Below are 12,395 nucleotides of genomic sequence, written 5' to 3'. Positions count from 1 at the left end.
CCTTCACCGCCTTCACTGGTTCTGATTTAAAAGAGAGGTAGAGCTGGGTATCATCAGCATACTGATGGACACCCAGCCCAAACCCCCTGATGATCTCTCCCAGCGGCTGCATATAGATGTTAAAAAGCATGGGGGAGAGGACAGAACCCTGAGGCACCCCACAAGTGAGAGCCCAGGGGTCTGAACACTCATCCCCCACCACCACTTTCTGAACACGGCCCAGGAGGAAGGAGCGGAACCACTGCATGACAGTGCCCCCAGCTCCCAAGCCCTCTAGACGGTCCAGAAGGATGTTATGGTCGATGGTGTCAAAAGCCGCTGAGAGATCCAGCAGAACAAGGAAACAGCTCTTACCTTTGTCCCTAGCCCGCCGGAGATCATCGACCAGTGCGACCAAGGCAGTTTCAGTCCCATGATGAGGCCTGAATCCTGACTGGAAGGGATCCAAATGGTCCGCTTCTTCCAGGCGTGCCTGAAGTTTCGGCAACCACTCGCTCAATCACCTTGCCCAAGAATGGAAGATTTGAGACTGGGCGATAGTTGGCCATATTGGCCGGATCTAAAGATGGTTTTTTAAGAAGCGGTTTAATAACCGCCTCTTTCAGCGGGTTTGGGAAGGCTCCTTCATGGAGAGAAGCATTTACCAACCCGCGAAGCCCATCGCCCAGCCCTTCCCGGCTAGCTTTTATAAGCCAGGATGGGCAAGGATCAAGGAGACAGGTGGTTGGTTTCACTCGTCGAAGCAGCCTGTCCACATCCTCGGAGGTAACAGATTGAAATTGATCCCACAAAACTTGACTAGACAGGACTCTAGCACTTCCCCGCCCCGGCCCTGCTCCCACGGTGGAGTCTACCTCTTCCCGAATCTGAGCGACTTTATCTGCAAAAAACTTTGCAAAATCATTGCAGGAGATCATGTGGCCCGTACTGGGCCCGGATGGAGCAGGTGGTTCCGCTAAATTGCGAACCACCTGGAAGAGTCTCCTGCTGCTGTTTTCTGCAGATGCGATGGAGACGGCGAAGAAGGTCCTCTTCGCCGTCGCCATTGCCACTTGGTAGGCTCGAAGTTGAGCTCTAGCCCGTGTCCGGTCTGATTCAAAATGAGTTTTCCGCCACCGGCGCTCTAGCCGTCTCAACGACTGTTTCATCGCCCTCAGCGCCGGGGAGAACCACGGGGCTGTCCGGGCTCCATGCAATCTGAGAGGGCGCTTCGGAGCCAGACAGTCAATAGCGCTGGTTAACTCCGCATTCCAGCGGGCCACCAGGGAATCAGCTGAAAGGCCATCGACATGGGATAAAACATCCCCTACCACTCTCTGGAAGCCAATTGGATCCATTAAGTAGCGGGGGCGGACCATCCGAATCGGTCCCAAATCCCTGCAGAGGGGAAGGGTTGCGGAGAAGTCCAGTTGCACCAGAAAGTGATCTGACCATGGCACTTCTTTTGTTTCGCTTTTACTTAATGTCAGATCACCAACATCCCTAGAGGTAAACACCAAGTCCAAGGCATGTCCGCGGCTATGAGTTGGGCCAGACTTATTCAGGGACAGCCTCATGGTGGCCATGCTTTCCACGAAGTCCCGAGCGGCTCCTTGTAGGGTCGTGTCGGCATGGATGTTAAAATCCCCTAAGACAACCAAGCTAGGTGTCTCCAGGAGCACATCCGACACGACCTGAAGCAGCTCGGGCAGGGAATCCTTGGTGCAGCGGGGAGGTCGGTACACCAAAAGGAATCCTGTACTGCCCCTATTGCCCAACTTCCAGAACATGCACTCAGAAAACTCCGTCTTACCAATAGGACGCCTGGTGCAAACTAATGACTTCCTAAAAATCACTGCAACGCCCCCTCCCCGCCCAGATGGCCTGGGTTGCTGTGCATAAGAGAAACCTGGTGGACAAGCAGCGCCAAGAACGGGCCCATCGGCTTCATCCAACCAGGTCTCTGTCACACATGCCAGGTCAAATCCTCCATCCACAATCAGGTCGTGAATGGCAGTGGTCTTATTCATCATCGACCTGGCATTGCACAGCAGCACCTTCAGGTCATGTGGGTATCCCTTGCTGATTCCAATATCCGTCCGGTCAGGACCAGACCCGGAGGCAGGGATAGTCCTCAGACAACGGTTGTCCCAGTGCATCACCCCCTGTGGAATCTGCCCCAGCCATTTTGCTTGCTGGGACCCCCTCCCGGGCAGCCCTGATCCCTCCCCTTAAAAACAAAATAAAACCTCTGTAAAAAACAGCAAAGAGCAGAACAAAAGAAAAACACAATAAAACAATAAAACCAAAAACAATAAAAATTACAAATACACTAAAATTTAACAGATTCCCACACCCAACTAAAAATCCCTCCCTAAAACCTATGTAAATCAAAAAATACAGTAAAACAATACAAAGACAGAAAATTACAAACTAAAATTGACCCCTCCCCTTAAAATCAAATTTAAAACCAATACAGAAAACACTAATACAATAAAACAATACAAAGACAGAAAATTACAAACTAAAATTAACCCCTCCCCTTAAAATCGAATTTAAAACCAATACAGAAAACAAACTAACAAACTAAACGATAAACAAAAACCAAAAACAATAAAAGTTACAAATGCCTGGAACAGTGCCAGGAAACATTTGCTACCCAATTAAGACATTTCTTCCATGGATACTCTTAATTGGAATTCACACTAATCTCAACCCATTATGACAAAATCCCAATGCAATTGCTTATTTTCACAACACAAGCCGTCTTGGCATGAAATGTGTATCGCCTGCATGTTTTTCCTTCTTCTTACAAAGATGTACTCCTTGCTGTCTGCCTCTTGTCACATTTCTCTGCTTGGCTGGGACAAAAAGAGCAACCCAGAGCCTTGGAGCAAGCTGGGACCCAATGACCAGTACAAGGTGTGGTACAAAATACTTACCTAGGGTTACGAAGCTGTTTATCCTATAGGCCAGGGATGGGGAGCCTGGTGTCCAGCAGAGAGGGGGCAGGGGGTGCTGGGTGTAAGCCACACGGTTGTGGCAACTCTCCAAAGCTGATGCCACAAGCAAAGGACACCTGTTTTTTAAGATAAAAATTTGGACTCAACTAACAGGCATGCTCTGAACCAGCGGAGATAAAATAACTTGCTAATTTAATCAGCCACTGAGAAGGATTTGATCTGGGGAAAGACTTTTGTCAGGACCAAAACACAGTTTAGGGAACGTTTGTATTTCTGCATGTGTTTATAGTATCTATATTACTATTCGGAATACTCGAAATGGGGGGGGGACCTCAGCTGCACACCCACCTCCCTTCATTTTTTTTGGGGGGGTCCTCTCTCCCTCCACCTTCCTAGCAGCTTCCCTGCCTGGTATCACCCCCTCCATCATCCCACTGGCATTGCATCCTCCCCCCAGCCTCCCCTCCAAAAGGTTCCTGCGCCCCAAGCCATTTTGCACTCACCTGAACCTTTGCAGGGAAAGGGGCAGGGCACAATGGGAAGGATGGGGAGACCAGGCTGCTTAAACCACACCCCTTTTCCAAGGGAAGTGGCATGGGGGGGTCAGTACCCAGCACCCCCTTCTCTGCTTCTCTTGAACTCTTTGACTTTAACCCTTCAGTGGTGTCCAAACCTTTTTTCAAAGAGGGCCAGATTTGATGAAGTGAAGGGCCATGAGGGCCGACCAAAGTTGTTAACCTTTTTTAAGGATTATTGTTGAGGTTTTTTAGGATTTACCCCCAGGAAATAAACTGCCACAGGGGCCGGATTAGGCCCCCAAAACAGACTTTGGACATGCCTGGTAGGCTCTCAGATAAGAGATCCGTTGTTCAAGCAGTCTGATCTGTGTTCTTATGTTCTGAGATGGTGAAATATATATTAGTGAAATTATTCACCAGGCAGTTTGAAAATGGGTTTCTGTTTCATGGCAAAATTTCTTTTTATTTCATTCCTAGGAAAAAGTGTGTCAGGGTTGGGTAGGGTGGGGAGATATTCACTAAGAGAATCTTGCAGTAATTACATAAGCCTTCAAATTATTATGCTAACCACAGTCAGTGAAATTCCACAGAATGTATTATACTTCTACTTTATCAATACAAATGTATGAAGTCCAATAAACATCATTTAAAATCTGCAGGTTGAGGTCAGCAATCTGCTTCTCAACCTTATGATAAGCATTATATTAAGTGATGCAAAACCCAAGTTAGGTCATTCACACAACCTATACAACAAGTCGCCCTTACTCTTACACCCTTGGAAAATAGATAATACTGTAATTCTATGCTCTTAGGCCCTTTGTCCAGTATTGTTGAATAATCCTTTCACGAGTACATTTCTAGAGCTTTGTGAGGAAGGTTGCGAAGAAGAAATTATGAGTAATTCTTCCTCTACAAAGAAATATGTCCAAAAGAGCACAAAAATTATAACATTGCTTTCTTACTAATGTACCGGTAAGTCTAACATTAATTCAATTGCCAATGTTATTATTCTGGTAATTAATTGCATGTTTGAATCTCATATGCTGGAATTAATTGTTCTAATGCTCTGAGGCTCCAAAGATGAATCATAAATGAAAGTACAATCTGCAAGGCAAAGGATAGGACTGTATGATCCTTAGCAGCTCCTGGAACTATCATTTCTGAAGAATATATTTCACAACAAGCTGTCTTTTCAGAAACAGATTTGTTTGAGAGAAAGAAAAGCCACAAAGTCGTGAAGGCCTACTTCTACAGGCATTCCTCCTCCCCCCCCAAAAAAAATACAGAAAAAAGTATCTTCAGCTATCTGATAATATACAGTACATAGTTTGCTGAATTGTCACTTTTGCATTCTTAAACCTATAGACCTGTTAGCCTTTGTCTTTCCTTCCCTCTTCCTGCAGGAAATAGCTTATCTGCAGAAAACCCGATGTCCAAGCCTAGAGATGGGCTTAAGCTGGAGGTGTGCAGGTTGCAACCTGCTCTTCTACAAGCCTCAGCCAAGTCCCAGGTCTGGGAGGAGTGGCAGAGTCGCTCAGCTCTTTTCCCTATCCCAAGGGAAGCGCCAGCCACCAGTTATTAATAGATAACTTACATTGGTCTCTTTTGCACCTGTCAGATCTGTGCAAAGCTTTATGATATAAAGACAAAGTTGTACATTTAAATGAACAGAAGAAGATACTGAAAGAAGCAGCAAGGATGTTCAGTGCAAGGGACATTTTCCATATGAAAATAGGCATAAACAACCAGACTTTGTAGCTTAAAATGAGAGGGAGGAGAGGGAGTATAAGCAAGAAATGTACGAAGTCATAAATGGGTAGCAAAAGTGTTTGAACTTAGGACATGGTTTCGAGTAATCCAGTGATTCTGACGGTCGGTATGAACCGAAAGGAGACAGTTTTTCATCTAATGAACAATTAATTTATGGAATTCATTTCTGCAGGATGTTTCTGACAGAAACGAGCATAAGTGGCTGTTAAAGGCTTAATTAAATTTGTGGAGATAATGCCTATTAGCCATGATAGCTTAGGGTTATATTTGCATGTACATTAAAATTACCTCCTTTAAATACATGTTTGAAGTAAATCTCTCTGTGTCATCCCCCCCATCTGCAAAAAGAAAGAAAGAAAAAAGTCTCAGGATAGTCTAGGAACACAGTCTGGAAGGCAGTTTCTTGATGAGCAATGGGTGATGGCAAAAGACCCAATAGGCAAAGTGTGTATCACCATCTGGATGTCTAGAAAGAGAGAAAACATAAAGCTACGTTCAAATATAACACTAAGTCAAACCATGGCCAAAAGGAGGGACCAAAGGGGAAAGTAAAGTATTATTTTTTATATCAGCACCCACATGAACCAGGTCTTCTTATGTGATTTAGCTGCATGCACCTTACTTTAGTGCAGGGTCAAGGTTTTAGGACAATTCCTTTAATTTTATTTAGAGCTTTTGTACTGGAGTTCTAAACAAATGTAAGCAACTGAAAGACACTGTACAGTATATTTGTTTTTGATGTTTTGAATGTTTGCTGTAAGCTGTTTTGGCCCCAGCTCATTGTGCAAAAGCGGCATATAACACAATTCATCAATCAGTGCTCAGCACAATAGCACAAAGTAGTCAGATATGAGAAGGGATCAAGGCCTCTATAAAATATAAGCTGCACCTTTAGGGGGTCCAGCTTTCTTCCTTTTAGCAACGTAATGAATGGTCTGTCATGTCATGACATGGTTGCCACTGGTCAATGTCGATGTCAATGCTGAAATCCAGCATCGCCTGAGCTCTACAAGTGCAGCTTTCTCCCGATTGAAGTGCAGAGTGTTTGAGGACCGGGACACCTGCAGGGAAACCAAAATGCTTGTTTCAAAGCTATTGTACTACCACCACCATCTTCAACTCCTCCATCGACGTTATACATCACTTGGGAAGACAAGCGAACTAATGCCAGTGTACTGGAAGAAGCAAAGATCACCAGTGTCAAAGCAATGAATCTTCAACATCAACTTTGTTGGACTGGTTGTGTTGTGCAGATGCCTGATTATCGTCTTCCAAAGCAACTACTCTATTCCGAACTTAAAAATTGGAAAGCGTCAACAAGAGAGGTTTAAAGACTGTCTCAAGGCAAATCTTAAAAAAATGTAATATAAACACTGACAAATGAGAAACACTGACTTGCAAGTGCTCCAACCGGAGAGCAGCCTTTACCAAGGATGCATGGATCCAGAATTGTCCTCCACAGTCACTTATGGACTCACTGTAAAGACCGTGTTCATGGACAATCATACTCGGCTATGAGTGATCGCCAAAGAAGCCACTGGTAAACAACTGGGAGTCAGAAATCTTTGCTGATCTTTTTCCAGGTGTGTCAAAGTGACTAAAATATGGGGGGAGGCAGGGAAGCCTTGCCCAGCATAATTGATCACATGATGTGACACACACACCATTTGAATGGCAATGCCCATCAACTTTGGGTGCCCAGCCCTCTCAAATATTTTATCGGGGGGGGGGGCAAAGGGAACTTGGCCCCTAGGAGTTGACTCGTATATCCCAGAGACCTGTTGTTGTTGTTTAGTCGTTTAGTCGTGTCCGGCTCTTCGTGACCCCATGGACCATAGCACGCCAGGCACTCCTGTCTTCCACTGCCTCCCGCAGTTTGGTCAAACTCAGGTTCCTCATGAGTTTGACCAGTTTGGTCAAACGCATAACCCCAGAGACCTACACCATCTTTAAAGATATCAATGCTCCATTAATTGTTTGTTTGTTTTTGAGGAACATGGAGTTGTGTGTCTGTGTGTGGAGAGGAACAAATGCCTGAAACTTCCAGTGAGGCCAGATGTGGCAGATTAAAACGACATCCTCTCAAATGTCCTGCCCTGTTGCACATATAATATTTGTAATTGGAGGAGCGAGTGAGTCCAGGGGTTGTACAACTGTGGCGTCAAGATGATGGGGGTGTCCCTGAGGCGAATGAGGGTTGGCGTGCGAAAGAGAAGCACACAAAAGATGGGCAATATAGAAAGGTGTGAGATGTAACATAAACAGTCAAATACAACATTTCCTGTTTGCCTAGATTGGACATGCAGTTCAGCCAGATCCTGTTAAATCCTTCCTTTGCGTGTGACCAGGTAGGTGGGCATGACCCTTCCAGACCCCACAAAAGATCCAGTCACGCAGCCACCTTCCTCTTTTGATGCCTTTTCTTCTCCTGGACTGCACTGCTGGCTCACAGCCAGCAACATGTGGGATGAGTTCCCATATGGGATGAACTCAAACCCTCTTCTGTAACTCTAAGCTAAAGCCTGCCTTCAGTGATCCAAGTGTGAACTGAAAGTGAGTAAACTTCTTATTACTTTTAAAGGAAGACTGTTGTGTCTTTATTCTTTGAGGAGGGAATCAAAGGGAGTCTTACCAGGAATCATGGAACTTGAGATTCTAATGAATCTGCAACTAGCTTCCTGCTGTTTAAAGGGTGTGTGTGTGCTCTTCTGTATGAAACTCACTAGCATGGAAGAGTGGCAGATGAACATGATGGACTTTGCAGAACTGGTGAAGCTGACAGGAAAAATCTGAAACCAGCATAATCATGTGTTCCAAAAGGACAAGTAAATTTATACGGTATCTGATAGATTATTGTAAGCAACTAACATCACTAGCAGCGGTGCCTGAAGACTTGTAATGAGAAATTTTCTCTCTTTCCATATTTATTTAAATTTTGAGCTATTTTTGTAATGAGTGTAATTAGAATTGGAAAACGTACAAAATGTAATGATATAAAGGTTAATTTTGAAAGCCATGAGGCAGGAGGGAAGGAAGTTGATAGGCTCTAAAGAGCCAAAGCGGTAAAGTGGATAATGGTCATGTGATTGTATAATATTAAATGGAAAATAAATAAAAAAATTATATATATATAATTTATATATATATATATATATATATATATATATATATATATATATATATATATATATATATATATATATTATATAATATATATATAATATATATAGCGTGAGTAAGAAAGGATCATACATAATCGATATATCCTCTCCTGCTACTACCCACAACATTCCCACAAAGGGTCCCTCTTTTATTCCACCACAGGAATGATCCTTTGGGGGGAGGGAGCGACAAACGAGGGACTTCGCTTCACGTGGGAGGGGGGGCGTGCAGGGAGATTCTTCGGAGTGACGAAAAAAAGGGGAATCCTCGCCGGCTGAGGGAGCGAAGGGGAATCCTGTGGCGAGGGAGGAGGGACTGACGGGAAGAGAACGGAGCGCGCTCAGAAGATCCCTCTTTCCACTCACGCCTGGCGCAACTAGGCTGAGGCGGCTCCGAGCGCTCCGGGCGCAGCGCGCGCGCGAGCGAGCGAGCGAGCGAGAGAGAAGCGGCTCCAGGCGACCGCCTCGCTCCCACCCAGCCGCTCGTCTCCTCCCCGCTTTCCCGCCCTCGCCGCCGGGCCGGGGGAAAGCGTGCTCTGCCTGCGTTTCCCTCATGGCGAAGAGCCGCGCCATGCAGCCTCCCCGGGTGCTCCTCTAAGCCATGCCGCCGCCGCCGCTGCCGCTCCTCCTCCCGGCGCTGCTGGCCGCCTTGGCGCCTCCGTGCCGAGGCTGGTCCGCTCCGGAGCCTCCTTCGCCCGAGCTGGCGCTGCCGCCCGTCAACGCCTCCGCCTCTTCTTCTTCTTCGGCGCCCTTCGCGGGCTCCTCAGGAGGGCGAGAAGCGGCCACTGAGGAGGAAGCGCGCCCCGCCGCCGGCGCCACGGCGGCCCCTTCGCCCGCGCCGCCGCCCCACCGCCGCCCTCCGGCGCCTCAGCAGCAGCCGCCTCGCGAGGACCCTCCGTGCAACATCAGCGTGCAGCGCCAGATGCTGAGCTCGCTGCTGGTGCGCTGGAGCCCGCTGGGCTTCCAGTGCGACCTGGTGCTCTTCTCCACCAGCGGCCCCGGCGGGCGCGCCTTCTTCTCGGCCGCCTTCCACCGCGTGGGGCCGCCGCCGCTGCTCATCGAGCACGTCGGGCTGGCGGCCGGCGGCGTCCAGCAGGATCTGCGCCTGTGCGTGGGCTGCAGCTGGGCCCGGGGCAGGCGCGTGGGGCGCCTCCGGTCGGGAGTCGCCAACCCGGCGCCCGCCTCCTCCTCCGCGCTCTCCTCCTCCCTGCCCTCTCCGGAGCAGCAAGGCGACCGGCTGCATTTCTGCTGCCTCGATTTCAGCCTGGAAGAGCTGAAGGGGGACCCCGGCTGGAGGATGAACCGAAAGCCCATCGAGTCCACCTTGGTGGCTTGCTTCATGACGCTCGTCATCATCGTGTGGAGCGTGGCCGCCCTCATCTGGCCGGTGCCCATCATCGCCGGGTTCCTGCCCAACGGCATGGAGCAGAGGAGGAGTGCTGCCGCCGCCGCCGCAGCCTCGGGAAGCACATCTGGAGCAGCTGCAGCCGCCGTCAAGTGACCCCCATCCAGTACTGGATGAAACCCCGAAGAGGCCCATCGGCGATCGAAATCTTGCCGCCCTCCCCACCTCTAGTGGGATAACACTGAACTCAGAAAGCTTGATTTGTCATTTTCCTTCCAAGATCAAATCAATATCGGGGTCCCTAAAATGTGTGGGGGCCTGCTCTGCCTATTTAGTCATCCGCCCCACTGCCCCACCCTTGCCTCCCTTTCTGTTCTTCCTCCTCTGCTCGCTTCCTGGTCTAATCCAGGTCGTATCCATTGTCCTGGATGTCGCCGTCCCCTCTAGTGGGATAACATTGAACTCATAAAGCTTGATTTGTAATTTTCCTTCGAGATCAAATCAAGCTTATTTTGATCTTGGGGGCCCCTAAAAGGCGTGGGGGCCCTAGCCCGGTGCCTAACTCTGGCTGTTTGGTCATCCGGCACTGCCCCATCCCTGCCTCCTTTTCACTTCTTCCTGGCTTCCTGATCTAATTTGGGTCGGATCCATTGCCGTGGATGGGCCTCTGATTTGGGCATTGACCTTGCTATGCTTTCTGGGGGTAGTGTTGAAAAGGAATATATTTTGTAGATCACTGCAAAGCCATCTTCTTGGCGTGGAGTGCTGAAGTGGACTTGGGTGGAAATCTTGTAGCTGGGATCTTTGGGGGACCAGCCCCTTCCCCTGTTCGCTTAAGGGAGTTTATAGATCTATTTCTGGTGTGCTCAAAGTCATATCTTTTTTTTAGAAAAATGACCAAAACCTGTGTATTGGCTTTATATATATTTAAAACTCTTTTAAGTCAGTATTTTAGTAAAGACCACACACACACACAAACCCAGTGCACTTTCCAAGTAGCTGTGAGCCAGAGTACTTATTTGTATATGAATACACTTTTGTCTCTGCAAGATTTTATTTACCAAAAGAGGGAACTTTTTGGGGGGCAGGGTTGAAACTTGCTAATACCAATATATATTGTTCCTGGAGAACGGGGAGTTGAAACACTCTTTTACAATGTGTGTGTTTCATATTAGAGAATGTGTGGTTACTATTGTAATTCTGTTGGGTTCTGAATACAGATATTTTCTTTGTCGAAGCGTTTTAAGACTTTGGTCTGTTTTTCTCAGAGTGGTTGACTTGACAAATCTCAGCTACAATCCCGTAAGATCTAGGGGTAGGAACAAAGGCTTAATAAGACATGTTTTCACACCCACCCAATATAATTAACCCCTCAGTTCTTATGTAATGACAAGTCACAACATTTGAACTCACTTTAACTTCTGATTTATTTACAAGTTCATGGAGTGGCTCAAATGATTAAACAATCCCTAATTTCTGGCAGGGGCTCACCTATCTTTTATGCTAGTATCAGTAAATATGCAATGCAAAAAATACGGTAGCAGGGCATCGTCTTGGTGGGCAAATTAAATAGTGATACACATTGACCTGTGATTTACCCCAATACACAGCCTAATACAGATTTCAAAGTGAGCTTTGCTGCATTCTGTGAAAAACTCACTGGCAGTTAACATCTTTGCTCCACCAAACACCAGCAGGCTGTGAGAGATCTCTGTAATGGCTACCCAGTGAAGACATCCTAACCCTCTTCAACAGCCAGGCTATTCAGCTGCAGAAGGGCATTTGCTGTAGTGTAGAAGAAGAGGACTTACAAACTTGCTTTCCATTCATGCTTGTATCACCATCTATTTTAATTGTTATTTGAATATATAGGCCTACTGTGAGCCACCTCGAGAACTTTATTTTATTTTATTTAAGAAATAGAATTTAACTTTTTAAAATAGTGTTTAGTTCACATACTATCCTGTCCTTGGTTTGCCCTGGTACTTTGATAGTGCCATATGCTAAGAAGGGATTGCAAGATCGACCCTAAGTACCTTCTGATAGCACAGCTCCGTAAACTGAAAATAGAAACTCCTGGTAGAGAACTGAAGTGTTTTCCCACCCCATAAAATATCTTTGCAAGTAACAGTGAAGGATGGATTCTAACCCCACTCCTACAAACATGCTTTTTTGAATTCAAAAACAGCCAAAATTATATGGGCACACCTATATAAACACCTCCATATGCATTACAGCGATAATCTGATCTCTATCTGAACTGATATAGGTATGTTCTGATATATGAACAAAGATGTACAGATCCATCCAGGTTTAACAGTTTTGTGTGACTTGACTACATATTGACGACAGCTGGACTGGGATGTTTGTTGTTGTTTAGTTGTGTCTGACTCTTCGTGACCCCATGGACCAGAGCACACCAGGCACTCCTGTCTTGCACTGCCTCCCGCAGTTTGGTCAAACTCATGTTCGTAGCTTCAAGAACACTGTCCAACCATCTCGTCCTCTATCGTCCCCTTCTCCTAGCGCCCTCAATCTTTCCCAACATCAGGGCCTTTTCCTGGGGGTCTTCTCTTCTCATGAGATGGCCAAAGTATTGGAGCCTCAGCTTCAGGATCTGTCCTTCCAGTAAGCACTCAGGGCTGATTTCCTTAAGAAT

At 46.8% G+C, this 12,395-nt stretch overlaps 1 protein-coding gene across 1 annotated transcript; it reads left to right on the top strand.

The window, feature by feature from the left end:
- Positions 1-8,713: 8,713 nt before the first annotated feature.
- TMEM158 (transmembrane protein 158) lies at positions 8,714-11,154 on the top strand. The gene has a single exon (XM_035129939.2). The coding sequence runs from the start codon at positions 8,993-8,995 to the stop codon at positions 9,890-9,892; it is 900 nt and encodes a 299-aa protein (XP_034985830.2). The 5' UTR covers positions 8,714-8,992; the 3' UTR covers positions 9,893-11,154.
- Positions 11,155-12,395: the final 1,241 nt, after the last annotated feature.

This window comes from Zootoca vivipara, chromosome 12, assembly GCF_963506605.1.
Source record: "Zootoca vivipara chromosome 12, rZooViv1.1, whole genome shotgun sequence".
In the NCBI taxonomy this organism is placed as follows: Eukaryota; Metazoa; Chordata; class Lepidosauria; order Squamata; family Lacertidae; genus Zootoca; species Zootoca vivipara.
This window is presented reverse-complemented; position numbering and strand designations above follow the sequence as displayed.